Source organism: Danio aesculapii, chromosome 19 (assembly GCF_903798145.1).
Source record: "Danio aesculapii chromosome 19, fDanAes4.1, whole genome shotgun sequence".
NCBI classification, from domain to species: Eukaryota; Metazoa; Chordata; class Actinopteri; order Cypriniformes; family Danionidae; genus Danio; species Danio aesculapii.
The window spans coordinates 40,485,862-40,501,498 of record NC_079453.1 but is presented as its reverse complement, the minus strand read 5'-3'; the positions used below and the strand labels follow the sequence as shown (position 1 = coordinate 40,501,498).

The window sequence follows — 15,637 nt, the reverse complement described above, 5'->3', positions numbered from 1 at the left end:
CCCTTCAGTAACAGCTTTGCCACACCATCTGGACACTTACAATGTGGACAAACAACAAGACATATTATTAGCATAGAAGTACTGAGCTAATGCTATATAAATAAAATAGCAACAAATATTTGACTAGATGAGTAAAGCTTGAGTAAAGCTTTCAAGCAATAATTAACATTTAAATGTTTAACTCGAGGACCGTAAATTAGCATGTTTTAGCTTGTTTCTAGCAATAGCAAATGGGTAAATATGTTTCTAGGCCTTTTAGCACACGACTAATGCATTTTACATGTTTTTAGCATAAAGCAGCATGTTTTGAGCATGGTTAGTTATTGTTAGCATGAATTGCTAATTATTCTGTTCTAAGTTGACGTTTTAGCACGTTTTGTCACATTTGAACTTTGTTAGCATAAATTTAGATGTGATAACTTGTCGAACATATTATGTTGTTATCATGTTTATAGCATGGTTGGCTATCGCATGCCTGGGTTTGTATTTTTCTATGATGATTTAAAATATTGTAAGCATTGCTAGCTTTTTAGCATATTTGCTTGCTTTAATTATAACATTGTATAACAGTAATTATAATGTTACTAGAAATGTCTAGCATTATTTGTGCATTACTAGGATGAATTAGCATGTTTCTAGCATGGTTTCCAATTTGTTTAGCATGTTATAATGCCATGAATATGTTTTAAACTGAAATCATGCAGTCTTTACCCTTATATAGCCCATATATGTAATTTGCATAGCCTCACATATACCACAAAACTGACTAAAACCCAAAATTCCAAGTAAACACTGTTAAGTTGAATTGCATATTTTATAGCACTTTGGTTAGTTTTGTGAAGTACACCAGAAGCCTGTTTAGAAAAGAATGATGTCAATTTCCCTTTTATTCATTTCAAACCAACAACAAGCACAAATCTGCTTTGTTTGTCATCTGGACTGATATAAAATCGCCATCTGCCACATATTAGAATGTTTAATTGAAGATACATTCAAAATGAATGTAAATCAAAGTGTATTATGCTATAAATGGAGTCCCTCATGGCTCAGAGCTACACAATATTCCACAGACAATCACGAATGGCTTCATTTCCACACGTGGAGACGAAGAATAAAATTCCAATTAGATTGAGGAATGGGCTCCGTGTTCTCGTGTACTTCACTGTGAAATGTGTATGCGATGCACTGTTTTCTGGAACAAAAGCCTAGTGAATTAAAATCCACTGCCAATTTATAAACATGTCAGAGTGGAGGGGGATGATGGTATATTCTGTGCCTCATCTCTCATATGGACGCTTATTTTCCATCATTGTTTCACTACTGCATCATGAACTCGCATGATCTTGCCATAAAATTGCTTAGAATTTGTTTTATAAATAAATAAAGGTAGGATTGACCATTTTCTCTGTAGCAAACAGCTAGTTATTGTTGACAGTTATTAGTCAAAGGTTAGTATTTTACTAGAAAGGGTTTATGAGCATTTAGTGGTGTTTGTCTGAGGGTTATGATTGCTGTATGCTACCATTCAAAACAAATTTTATGGATATGAAAGACATTTATTTGGTGGCGGCCTTTATTTGATTGGAAATAACACTGGGGAGTTGTATAGTATGATTTGTAATAACTATATTTCTTTTTGGAATTTAATTTATTCCTATTTTGTAAAAACTGAATTTTAAGCATCTCCAGTCTCCAGATGATCCTTCAGAATTCATTTTAAAAGAGTAGAATAATTGAATTCTGATAACTAAAAACTGTTTTTTTTTTAACGGAAAAACTTTAAAGGGAGTCTTTTTGAGAGCTTTTTGGTTTTTAATTGATGCTTTTATATACTTTGAGCCCATCTGCTTACAACAATGCAATTTGTGTGTTTCGTTTTTAGTTCGAGATTGTTCTGAGAGTAATGCAGATTTTAAAATCGTAGCAAGAGATTGTTTAATAGCTTTGATGCCAATTAAATATATGATATATGCATAGCTGGCAGGAAACACTGGCATCTAACAACATAATTCAACATAAAAAATGAAATCTTATAAATAAACCAAAAATCTGAATATCATCATCTTGATTAATATAAAATAAATTTGACATATATTGTTTCTGTCAACTCTATTAACCACTTGATGAGTATGAATGAGTATATTATTTTATACACTACCTGATAAAAGTATTTTCGTCGACCCCAGTTGTAAGAGTAACAAATAATAACTTGACCTCTTGTTGATCATTTGGAAAAGTGGCAGAAGGTAGATTTTTCTGATGAATCATCTGTTGAACTGCATCCCAATCATCACAAATATACTGCAGAAGACCTATTGGAACCCGCATGGAGGCAAGATTCTCACAGAAATCTGTCAAGTTTGTGAAGCAAAAGTTATGATTTGGGGTTTTATTCAGTATCAGGGTGTGCGAGAGATGTTCAGAGTGGATGGCAACCTCAACAGCCTGAGGTATCAAGACATTTGTGCTGCCCATTACATTACAAACCACAGGAGAAGGCAAATTCTTCAACAGTATAGCGCTCCTTCTCATACTTCAGCCTCCACATCAAATTTCCTGAAAGCAAAGAAGGTCAAGGTGCTGCAGGATTGGCCAGCCCAGTCACCAGACATGAACATTCTTAAGCATGCCTGGGGTAACGTCAAGAAGGAAGCATTGAAGATGAATCCAAAGAATCTTAATGAACACTGGGAGTCCTGCAAGGATGCTTTCTTTGCCATTTTAGATGACTTGATTAAGAAGTTATTTGAGTCATTGCAGAAATGTATGGATGCAGTCCTCCAAGCTGATGAGTCATACACAATATTAATTCTTTTTCCACTGCACCATGGCTTTATATTCTATACTGTACATTATTTATGTTAAGTGACAAGACTTTTGTCTGAGCAAAGTCAGATCTTACTGTCCTAATTAAATAATTAAAAATCAAGGCATGATCATATTTGATCATATTTAACATTGTCTTATGGTAAAATAAGCATAATCTAGAGGCCTTTCCCTTTTATATAAGCCACTTCTGATGCCAAATGATCAACTAGAAGTCAAGTTATTATTTGTTGTTCCTAAAACTTGGATTTTATGAAAAATCCGACAAGATTTTTGTCAGGTAGTGTATGTACATGTGATTTTTTTAAAATATATGTTGTGCTCTTTTAGGATTGTAGATCATTCCTTCAGTACAGCTGTTCAGTACACAGTCTTGTCTTTTTGTGCAACTTTCATGTACAGTACATATTTGCTTAAAATCAAAGTTTGTTATACTGTCATTGTTCTTGTTGATTGATTTGGTTCTTAACTATATAACAAAACTTTGCTTACAAACCATATGGAGAAAATTATTGATACTTTTGAATACTGTACAGTTTGTATCAGAGGCTGAACTAAATCTCATTTCTTCTTTGTGTATTTTTGTGATCGTGCAACTTCCTTCTAGGTCTCTCCGGGTTCTGTATTGCTAATGGGAGTTGTGGAAGACTTCATTCATCTAATTGGAGAGGCTCAGAAGCCGTTCCAGAGCTTTCTGGTCGTCACCAACAACCTCAGTGAGTTCCCAAGGCATCTGTACAGAAGTTGCCGCAAAATAAAGGTCATGTTGTCCTGCGGTGCTCATCCCTCAAAAGTGCTTCCGTGACACATTTAATATGTGAACTTTCAAGACCGCTAATCTGTCTTTCTCTGTTCCTGTCAGTAATCACCATCCAGCGAGAGCCAGTTTCAGCTGTTTCCAGTGACATCAACTTCCCCATGAAGGGGAGGAGAGGGATGAAGGACTGGGCACGATCTGCAGATGACAAACTCTTCATCCCAAAAGAAGTCTTCACGCTGGCCTCTGATGGTGAGTGATAAGGGATATAGTGGGTTGGTGCAGGTTTTTGTGAGATATATTTAGTGGCTGTAGTCTCTGTGAGTAATACAAGCTTGATTCTGGCTTGAAATATTTCCTAAGCACAATCTTAGTCCTTCTTCTAACATTTGATTGATTGATTGATTGATTGATTGATTGATTGATTGATTAATTGGATGGATGGATGGATGAATGGATGGATGGATGCATGGATGGAGGGAGGGAGGGAGGGAGGGATGGATGGATGGATGGATGGATGGATGGATGGATGGATGGATGGATGGGTGGGTGGTTGGTTTGTTGGTTGGTTAATTTAATTGATTGGTTGGATGGATGGATGATTGGTTGGTTGGTTGGTTGGTTTGTTGGTTGGTTGGTTAGTTTGTTGGTTGGTTAATTTAATTGATTGGTTGGTTGGATGGCTGGTTGAGTTTTTTGTTGATTTATTGGCTGGCTGGCTGGCTGGCTGGCTGGCTGGTTGGTTGGTTGGTTGGTTGGTTGGTTGGATGGCTGGCTGGTTGGTTGGTTAATTTGATTGGTCGATTGGTTGATTGGTTTGTTGGTTGGATGGCTGGCTGACTGGTTGGTTGGTAGGTTGTATGGCTAGTTGGTTGGTTGGTTGAGTTTTTTGTTGATTTATTGGCTGGCTGGTTGGTTAGATGTCTGGTTGGTTGGATGGATGGATGGCTGGCTGGTTGGTTGGTTGGTTGGTTGGTTAATTTGATTAGTCGATTGGTTGATTGGTTGATTGGTTGGATGGTTGGACAGCTGGCTGGTTGGTTGGTTCATTTGATCAGTCGATTGGTTGATTGGTTGGCTGGCTGGTTGGATGGTTGGATGGCTGGATGGCTTGATGGCTGGCTGGCTGGCTGGCTGGCTGGCTGGCTGGCTGGCTGGTTGCTTGGTTGGTTGGTTGGTTGGTTGGTTGGTTGGTTGGTTGGTTAATTTGATTAGTCGATTGGTTGATTGGTTGGATGGCTGGTTGGTTGGTTTTGGAATGGCTGGCTGGCTGGCTGATTGGTTGGTTGAATTGCTGTTTTTTGTCCTTCTAACATTTTTAGTGATTGATTGATTGGTTTATTAATTGATTTGTTTATTTATTGGATTGGTGGATGGAAGGTTGGAGTTTTTTTGTTGATTTATTGGCTGACTGGTTGATTGGTTCAATAGCTGGCTGGCTGGTTGGTTGGTTGTTTGGTTGTCTGGTTGGATGGTTGGTTGGATGGATGGTTGGTTGAGTTTTTTTTTTGCTGTTTGTTGGTTGGTTGGGAACAAGTAGATTGGTTTAAAAGTTAGACAACCTATAATAGAAGTACTGAACTGAGTAGAAAATATTTCAGTCAGAGCCTGTAAATTAGCATGTTGTTAGCTCCTTTCTAGCAGTAGCCTATGGCTAAACATATTTCTAGCATTTTACCACACAACCAATACATTTTGCATGTTGTAAGCATAAGAAGTGCCACACATTGTGATAAAAAATTGAGGAGATAGAGAGAGCGCACATAAAATCAGATTTGGAGGTATTTGGAAATCAATAATTTTTACAAATGTGTTTCAGTCTAGACACTGTTGTTGCTCAAATCAAAGGTTAAATTGTTTTTAGCATTACTTAACACAACAGAACGGTCACATCAATCAGTAATGCAAATGGGGGAAGTTTTCATTGGCGGCAAAGCTGAATGAGACTTTTAAAAGTGAGTCACAATTTGTAAATCAACCAGATTACCTCAGTCACACACAAATAATTTTCACTGCAATGGAAGAGCAAAAAGCGAGATGATAGTTTTTTTCTGTTTCCATTTTATATGTCAGTAGGCCTGTGTTGTTACCAAAGCAACCCATGCAGATAGGTTGGCTGTGTGGACATGGACATCTGATGTGATCATTTGCAATTAACAATGTGAACAGTCTGCCTGAAAACCTCTGATTTGAGGGGGGAAAAATCCAATTAGCTTGCTGTCCGAACATAGCCAGACTGTCCATCAAATAGACTAATTGGATCATAATGTTGTTTATGGTTGAATGCGATGTGTATTTTTATATCTTTTTTATTAATATATACTTGCAATGTCCAGAAATAATTGCCAGTGTGTTAAAATTACATTGGTGAGAACAAAAAGTAAATAGATAAACACCAGTGAGACAGTCATTATGGCTGAAACCGTCAAACTGACATAAACAGAGAAGGAACGCCCCTCCAAACACAGAAGCAAATGGTCAGACCCTGATTGAAGTATTAATTGTTCACCTTAATACATATGAATTGTCCACTTTAAAAAAAAAATGGGCGCTAACAAAATAAACGTTGTTCATTTTGCTCTTTATGTCAGTAATAGTAGAGCTTAATTTTTGTGACACTGTACAAGAGTGATTAATATTTTTACATTACTATGAGGAGTAAGATTGTGGTAGGGGTAGACATTAATACAATGCAATTAAATGAATAATTAATATATAAAATAAATAATTCTCATTATAATTACTGTTTTTACATTACTGTGAGGGTTGGATTTATGGTCAGGGTTGGGGTAGACACTAATGAAATACAATTAATGACTAAATGAATAATTAATTCTGATTAACTTTTAGCTGCAGCTGTATCTCTTGTAGCAACAACAGTGTTTTTCAGTCATCGTGTAGTTTTTCTAGGTACTGTAACACTATTTGATTTCTCCATCATTGTTATGTATGTGATTGTGTAGTTTCAGCAGTGGGTCTGAATGTTCAGCTTGTTAATGTTTAAATATTATATGAGCCTCTTCACTGTCACATTTGACATTCTCTAACGCTTCTGCCATTCCTGTTGGAACATGTGCGCACAGCAGTTTTGCATTTAAATGTGGGAATGAATTACCTAAATCAGTGAGGCTCAACAGATCTTACACTGGACATCTAGCAGCATCCAAATAAAGCTCTAAAAGGATTTCCATGCTCTTGCCAGCCAACAATTCCCTACACACAATGTATTGTGGTTTGCTCAAACTATTTTATTATTGATTGTGCCCATATTCGGTGTAGTGTAGATCATGTTTTCCTTTTACCTTGTTTTGTCCATGCTTTTTTTTTTTTTTAAGGATGAGTGCATTGCACACAATCTGTCCATTTATATAAATCTTCTACAATATGACAGGTGAATCTGTGCCAAAGTAATGAAGAGATTTCATTTGAGGACCTTTGCTGTCAACAACAAAAAATATGGGAAGTGGGAGCTGCTCTTTGCATGTTTATATGGCTATTTATTTTTCATCCACCCACCCATTCATTTACCCTTCTATTCACTCATCCATCCATCCATCCAGCCAGCCAGCCATCCATCCATGTATTTTTTTATTGTTTTTTTTATCAGAACAAAACTGTCATGCAAAATGTGTTCAAATATTTACCAAAATATTACGCAGAGACAACATTGAACCCTTTACTGTCTTAACCCTTAACTCCTAATGTCGCTAGTTAACACACTTAATGCATTTGTTTTTTAACACATCCCATAATTTTTCATTTCATTTCATTTCAAGCATCAACCATTTGGTAGAGATTGATGTGTTGTTTATGGTAAAAGTACCGGAAATAATACATATACCATGAAAAAGACCAATTTATTTAAAAACATCAAAATAAAACATTTTTGAATACTAAATCATCTTTATTTTTTGAAGTATGCCATAAAATATTTCAGATATATTCAAATATTTTTTTTTTTACAATAAAACCAAAGTCCAGTGTAGTTGTGTAACAGGATTATGTTTGTTAGATGTTTTTTGTAAACCTTGCTGTGTGTGTAAACCATTATTTAAAACACACATTCTTTAAATGACTTTTAAAAGTCATTATTTAAAGCAGGCAGTTAAAGGGTTAAACGATACTCTGCATTCATTTGCAAACAATTTTAAGCTAAAAAAAACAAACATTCCCTTCAGCCTCATTTTAGTTCTTAGTTAGGCTCAGTTAGTCCTGTGTTATATACATTTTATTGCATTTGCAATATCATTTGTATATACATATAGTGGAAGTCAGAATTATTAGCCCCCCTTTGATTTCTTTTATATTTCCCAAATGATGTTTAAAAGAAAAAGGAAATTTTCACAGGATGTCTGATAATTTTTTTTCTTCTGGAGAAAGTCTTTTATTTTGGTTAAAAAACATTTTAAGGACAAAATTATTAGCCCCTTTAAGCTACATTTTTTTCGATAATCTACAGAACAAACCATCGTTATACAATCAATTGCCTAATTACCCTAACCTGCGCAGTTAACCTAATTAACCTAGTTAAGCCTTTAAATGTCACTTTAAGCTGTATAGAAGTGTCTTGAAAAATATCTAGTCAAATATTATTCACTGTCATCATGATAAGAATAAAATAAATCAGTTATTAGTAATGAGTTATAAAAACTATTATGTTTAGAAATGTGTTGAAAAAATCTTCTCTCCATTATACAGACATTGGGGAAAAAAATAAACAGGGGGGCTAATAATAGTGGGGGCTAATAATGACTTCAACTGTATGTATATATTTATCATACACTGTAAAAATGTTGGGTTCCACACAACTCCTTCATGTTGTCCCATCACAAATTGATTGTTAGCTTAACAGCTTTTTTTTTTTTTTTACAATTTTTAATGGATTGATTTGACCCATTTTAAATAAGGAGTTTGAAAAAGCAGTAAAATATTTTTTGAGTGTTTATTACTCAGTTTGCAATCAATTATCAACATTAACTCTATGACTACTTCATATTGTTATATATTGCTGTATATCGCTATATAATCAGTAAAAAAACAGGAAAAAATACTGACAATTTATTCTTAACCAGGTTTTGTACTGTATTTTACAACACTAATACAGACAATATGTCAGTCAGTAAATGTCACTTTTTTCATCTTTTCAACTTCAAAGGTTGTTGGAGAAAAGGTCAAAGTCCCATAATGCAATTTAAAAGTATGAATAAATAAAATAGGGAAAATCTCAGGGCAATTCTTATTTTGATTTAGTGGCTAATTTATATGAATTCATGCGATCTCGTTTGTACTATTTAGTACGATTGCTCATCTACCAATGATTGTTGGTTTTAGGGGTGGAGTTTGGTGCCACGCCTCCCTTTAAAAATCAAACATTTTCATACAACTGAACTTATATGAATTTGTACACTTTAACCACTGAACTAACAAAATGTAAAATACTTCTGTTTGATAGTGACAAACAATGAAACATTTATTCATTCATTCATTTTCTTTTCGGCTTAGTCCCTTTATTAATCTGTGGTCGCCACAGCAGAATGAACCGCCAACTTATGCTGCACGTTTTTACACAGTGAATGCCCTTCCAGCCGCAACCCATCTCTGGGAAACATCCACACACACTCATTCACTACGGACAATTTAGCCTACCCAATTCACCTGTACCACATGTTATTGGACTGTGGGGGTAAACGGAGCACCCGGAGGAAACCCACGCGAACGCAGGGAGAACATGTAAACTGCACACAGAAACGCCAACAGACCCAGCCGAGGCTCGAACCAGCGACCTTCTTGCTGTGAGGTGACAGCACTACCTACTGCACCATTTATAGTTTATCGAAATTTATCATTTGTCTGTTGGTTCGTTCATTGGTCGTTGGTTTGTTTGATGGTTCGTTGGTTGGTTCATTTGTTGTCATCATTCATTCATAGTTTTTATTTTATTTTATTTTATTTTATTTTATTTTATTTTATTTTATTTTATTTTATTTTATTTTATTTTATTTTATTTTATTTTTATTTTTATTTTTTTATTTTTTATTTATTTATTTATTTATTTATTTATTATTATTTTTTTATCAGGTTATTTTTGAATTAATTATTTATTTATTTATAATTATTTATTAATTATTGTTTAGAATTTTTTATTTTCATTCATTCATATTTTATTCTATTAGTAAAATAATTGATTTATTTTTATATTTTTAATTTTAATTTAAACTTATGTACTTATGTAGGAAATACTTATGTTTCCTCATGAGATCAGGCTGGTTTATCCACATGTGCATAAAACCATCAAATGCAATCAGTCACTGGCTTGGGAACAGACCAAAATATCATAACTGAGAGAATAGTAAGAATAAATGGTCTAGTGAAAATCATAGTGATCTGCCAGCATGACAGGCACACACTCTTCAGATTCCTAAGATAAAAAAAGGAGAATGAAAACAGAGGATATGGGCAGGGAAGAGCCGGTTTGAAGACCTTGAACAAAATGAGAAAGAAACAAACAGACAAGAAAGAAATGACCATTATTGCGGGTCGTCTCGTCGAGTGTCTCAACAACTCCAGGCGAAACCATTACAGAACCGCCCAGCAGGGAATAACAAACACTTCCGTCTCCACACACTCCTCCTTCTGCCCACTGCCAGTCCAGATAAGACGCTTCCCTGGGCAGAGCTTTATCCTGGAACAGCTCTCTGTTAAAAAAAAAAAAAGGTTCATCAGGGCCTTTTCTCAAAATAGCTTTGTTGAATTGATGGCTTGGAGAATAGAGGCGAGATAGAAGTCAGACTGCATTCAGGGTTTGTTGTGTGATTGTCAGTCATTAGCTCATAGTTTAAGATGCCGTCAGGAGCTGATTGGCATGTGATTTTGTGGAGTCTGATGAAAACTGCAGGATTGTCGGAGGAGTCATTTGTCATGCGGCGTCCCCGCTCTCAGTGGAAGGATGAAACACACCTCCTTTAATTCATCTTTTGATTGCAAACTGAATAAAATAGTCTGTTTGTTGGGGGTTTTGAATTTTTCATTGAGTGCATGGTGTGTTTTAATAGGACTGCTTTTACTTTACAAACTCATCTTATTATTTTAAAGAATGATTTTCGGATGATATAATCATAATTAATGCCATTAGGTTAATAGAAATGCTCGATTGAATGCTTAAATAAAATGAAAAAGACTGTAATTTTGTGTGACGTCTGTAGAATTTTATTAAGGAAAAAACAAAACAATTTAGGATTAGGTTTTTATTTGTTGTTTTTTGTTTAGTAATCTAATATGTACACTTTCGTGCATTCAAGGTGTGGTAAAATTATAAACATAATTTTATTTATATTAAAAATGTAAGTGAAAACAATGGAAAATTTATCATTGGTTCGTTTGTTGGTTGGTTAGTTGGTTGGTTAATTCGTTGGTTTGATTGTTGGTTGGTTCATGGTAAGTTAGTTTGTTCGTTGGTTCGTTCATCGGTTCGTTTGTCGAATCGTTTGGCGGTTCATTCATTGGTTCGTTCTTTTGTTGGTTGGTTGGTTCATTTGTTCTTTCATTTGTTGGTTAGTTAATTTGTTGGTTGGTTTGTTCGTTGGTTCATTCATTGCTTTGTTTGTTTGTTGGTTTATTCATTGCTTTGTCCGATGGTTGGTTGGTTGGTTCGTTCATTGATTTATTCGTTGGTTTGTTCGTTTGTTTGTTCGTTCGTTTGTTCATTCGTTTGTTCGTTCGTTGATCCATTGGTTGGTTGGTCAATTGGTTGGTTGGTTAGTTGGTTCATTTGTTGGTTGGTTGGTTCATTGGTTGAATCGTTCCTTGGTTGGTTCATTGGTTCTTTTGTTGTCTTATTCATTCATATTTTATTTTATTTTATTTTATTTTAATTTTATTAATTAATTTGTTTATTTTTTAACTAACTAAATTAATTTATCAATAATTTTTTATTAATTATTTTTATTTATTTAATTCATTCATTCATTCATATTTTATTAGATTTTTTATTTGATTTTATTTGGGATTTTTTATTTTGTTAATTAATTTATTTTAAATAATTAATGTACAATTGTTATTAATTAATTTATTTTTATTTTTATTTATTAATTTTTATAATTTTTTATCAGAAATGCTGTACCATGCAGAGAGAAATAGATAAATGTTTTCCCAAAAAATGTTACATTTGGTAAAAAAAAAAATCGGTTAAAGACATAAATCGGTTAAAAATCGGTTAAAGGATATTATAAGATTTAATACAATAAAGAACTGTAGAGAGGTACAAATTATACTCAGTTACAGGCAGATTGTTTTGCATCAGAGAGTATGCATATTGTGTTCAGTGGTTTTAACCAGCTCTATTGAAGTTAAATTATTAAACCTTAAATTTCATAATGTCAGTGGAAATTGCAACAGTGATTCGGTCACGCTTGGCTGAGCCTCTCTTCATAAAAATTGCAGCAAATTCAGCCTCAAAAGAGCCTTAGAACAGGTCTAAATGTTCATTTTCCATCTCTGCATGAACTTTGAATTGCCGTGAAGACTCCCCATGTCACATGAGGACAATAGAGCTTTGAAATGACTTAAAGGGGACATATTATGCCCGTTTTCATAAGATGTAAAATGAATCTCTTGTGTTCCCAGAATGTGTCTATGAAGTTTCAGCTTGAAATACCCCACATATTATGTATTACTGCTTGTCAAATGTCCTCAAATTGGGGTGTTAGAGGGCGACGCAGTGGTGCAATGAGTAGCACGTTTGCCTCATGGTAAGAGGGTTGCTGATTCGAGCCTCGACTGGATCAGTTGGCATTCCTGTGTGGAGTTTGCATGCTCTCCCCGTGTTCGCGTAGGTGTACATGTGAATGAATGTGTATGGATGTTTCCCAGTGATGGGTTGCGGCTGAAAGGGGAATCCACTGCGTAAAACACATGCTGGATTAGTTGGTGGTTCATTCCACTGTGGCGATCCCAGATTAATAAAGGGACTAAGAAAATGAAGGAATGAATGGGGTGTTGGAAAGAAAACACACCGTTTTTTTTGGGTGTATCTTTAAATGCAAATGAGCTGTTGCTTTCCAGAAGGGGGTGCAGCCTTTACAACTATTCTAACTAGAAAAAAAAAATCTAGCTTTATATGTTTAAACTAAATTTGGACAGACGAAGAGAAAAGAGCTTGCAACTTCTAGTTTTTGTCATTGTTGTTTGTGTTGTGTAGTTGATTAAGCGTATCTCTATATCATGCTGTAACTCTGTTCTGATATGCTGGCCTTTGTAAAAAAACATTACGTTATAGAAAATACAAAAAGCATGTCACCAGACTATACAGTTAACAATAAATGTGCTTTAAGAATATGACCCATGTTGGTGATGTAGTTCAGAATTTTAACAACATTATTTTGTGCATGGGTAAAATACAAATCAATTAAATAAAAAAAAAATGAAATTCAATCACAATGCCCTCCCTCAGTGTCTCAGGATGTCTGTGATTTTTGAAAACTGCAATGTTATTTGTTCATCCAACAATCCAACATAATTCCAATTTTAACTTTATTTTAAATTTTAAACATAATGTATTATTATATTTATAATAATAATAATAATAATAATAATAATAATAATAATAATTCGTTTTTATTTAGTTTTATTTTATTTTTTTTATATTTTGTTTTTTATTTATTATTACTTTTATTTTATTATTATTATAAGTACTTGTATTTTATTGTATTTTATTATATATTTTTATAATTTTATTATTATAATTTTATTTTTAGAATTTTATTTTACTTTATTTTATTTTGACATCAGTTTCCTTTATTTTATTCTATTTCTTTTTGTTTTTATTAAAAAAAATTTATATATATATATATATATATATATATATATATATATATATATATATATATTAAAAATATATATATTTTATTAGTATTTATATTTTAATATTATTAGTAATTATTGTATTTTTTATTTTTATTTTTATTTAGTTTTTTTATATATATTAAAATATTTTATTGTTATTTGTATTTTATTATTTTTACTTATTTTATTTCATTATAATTTTTATAATTTTATTATTATTATATTATTTTTTATATTTTATTTTATTTTATTTTATTTTGGCATCAGTTGCCTTTATTTAATTTTATTATAATTTTTAAATTCATATTTATAATTATTATTTTTATTACTTCTTATTTTTTATTGTAATTTATTTTATTTTATTATTAATTAGTATTTTATGTTATTTTAATCTACTGAATTTATCTTTTTTATTAAAAATCTAACCAAAATCTGACCATTTGATTCCACTTTTGGAGTGGATGTCCTTTTCTGATGACATATCTTTGTTGGCTTGAGCCACAATATTCTTAACCACGCCTCTCTACTGTTAGTTTGCAATGAGAGAATGATGCACTAACACAAATCCCTGCCCCCTACTCAATATTTTGTTTCAGTCTGAAGTACATCAGCATACTGGACATTAAGGTCTGGAACATAAAAGAAAATCCCCTTTCAATTTCACTAAAATCTGAACAGCAATTTTTTTTCCCCGCATGATTGGAGAGAAAGGCTTACCACACCAAAGTGACTGACTTGTTTACTGGACCGTCATTATAGCACTTAAACATGTTAAAAGTCAGATTTTCTTGATATGTCCCATTTAGAGCCCGTTACATCAGTTTTTACTGTATCACTTTTACTCTCTGTCCAACATATGTCCTCCATAAGTGAAATATGAAGGCATTTACTCAGGGACGAGTCTCTCTGGAGGCCTACAGCATTGTGAAGATAAGAATTATTGAATGAGAGTGAGGAGAGATGGAGAAGTAAAAGACTGATGATAAATAGTGTCTGAGAAAAGAACAGATGATGAGCTGCGTGTGGAGGCAGAGGACAGAACAAAACAGATGATGTGAAGAGGGCTATGGTGGAGAAGTGGACAGAATCGCTGGTCATATCTCCAAGAAAACCTTTCGATGTTGTTTAAATGTCAGGCTGTCTGATATTGTGTTTTGCGGTTTTGTGATTGTGTTAGCTGCAGATGCATATTTTGATTATGAGTTGGTTCTGATGTGGTTAGTTTTTTCGTCAATGTTTTTGTGTAGTTTTTATTTCCTTCATTCTTTTTTTGTTGTTATTATACTTCAGATTAACAATTGCAATGTGCTGTAATCCAGGGGTTCTCAACCTTTTTCACTTCAGGGCCCACTTCTTTCTCCGATCAATTTTTGAAGACCCATCTGTCTTATATATAAAACTATAACTATATAATTCACAGAGAACCACGGGTCAACAGGAAGATTGCAAAAAACCAGCTTCTGCTTTAAACTGGACTGACAATATATATACAGACAACTGACAAATACAGTAAAACACCCTAAATCTGTAGAAATGCGCAATCTGATCAACTACAATAAAAAAAAAGAAAGAAAATTCAATCACAATGCCCTCAGTGGCTCAGGATGTCAATGTTGGCAATGTTCTTTGTTCATGCAACAATCCAACATAATTCCAAATGTAACTTTCTTTAAAATTTTAAGCATAGTAAATAATTTAATTAAATTTGTTATATATATTTTTATTTTATTATTATATTTTATTTTTATTATTATTATTATTATTTATTGTATTTTATTGTATTATATGATTCGTTTTGTAATTTTTTTTTATTATTATTTTATTATAGATAATATTTAGATTTTATTTTATTTATTTTTTAAATATTTGTTTTTATTTTATTATTACTTTTATTTTATTATTAGTAGTAGTAGTACTTATTGTATTTTATTGTATTTATTATATTTTTATAATTTTATTATTATAATTTTAATTTTTTGATTTTTTATTTTATTTTATCTTGAGATCAGTTTCCTTTATTTTATTTTATTTTATTCTATTTCTTTTTGTTTTTATTTTTATTTTTATATATATTGAAAAATATATATATTTTGTTATTATTTATATTTTACTATTATTAGTAATTATTGTGTTTTTATATTTATTTTTGTTTATTTTTTTATGTATATTAAATATTTTATTATTATTTGTATTTTATTATTATTACTTATTATT

General features: G+C 32.6%; 1 protein-coding gene across 6 annotated transcripts in view; it reads left to right on the top strand.

The window, feature by feature from the left end:
- The window catches only part of adgrb2 (adhesion G protein-coupled receptor B2), a 634,025-nt gene that overhangs the window by 378,372 nt on the left and 240,016 nt on the right, over window positions 1–15,637 (top strand). For all 6 annotated transcript variants that reach the window (XM_056480419.1, XM_056480418.1, XM_056480420.1 and 3 more), the window contains exons 11-12: window positions 3,434–3,542; window positions 3,689–3,835. In XM_056480419.1, the coding sequence (XP_056336394.1) occupies window positions 3,434–3,542; window positions 3,689–3,835 (256 nt within the window). The remainder of the gene's footprint in view (window positions 1–3,433; window positions 3,543–3,688; window positions 3,836–15,637) is intronic.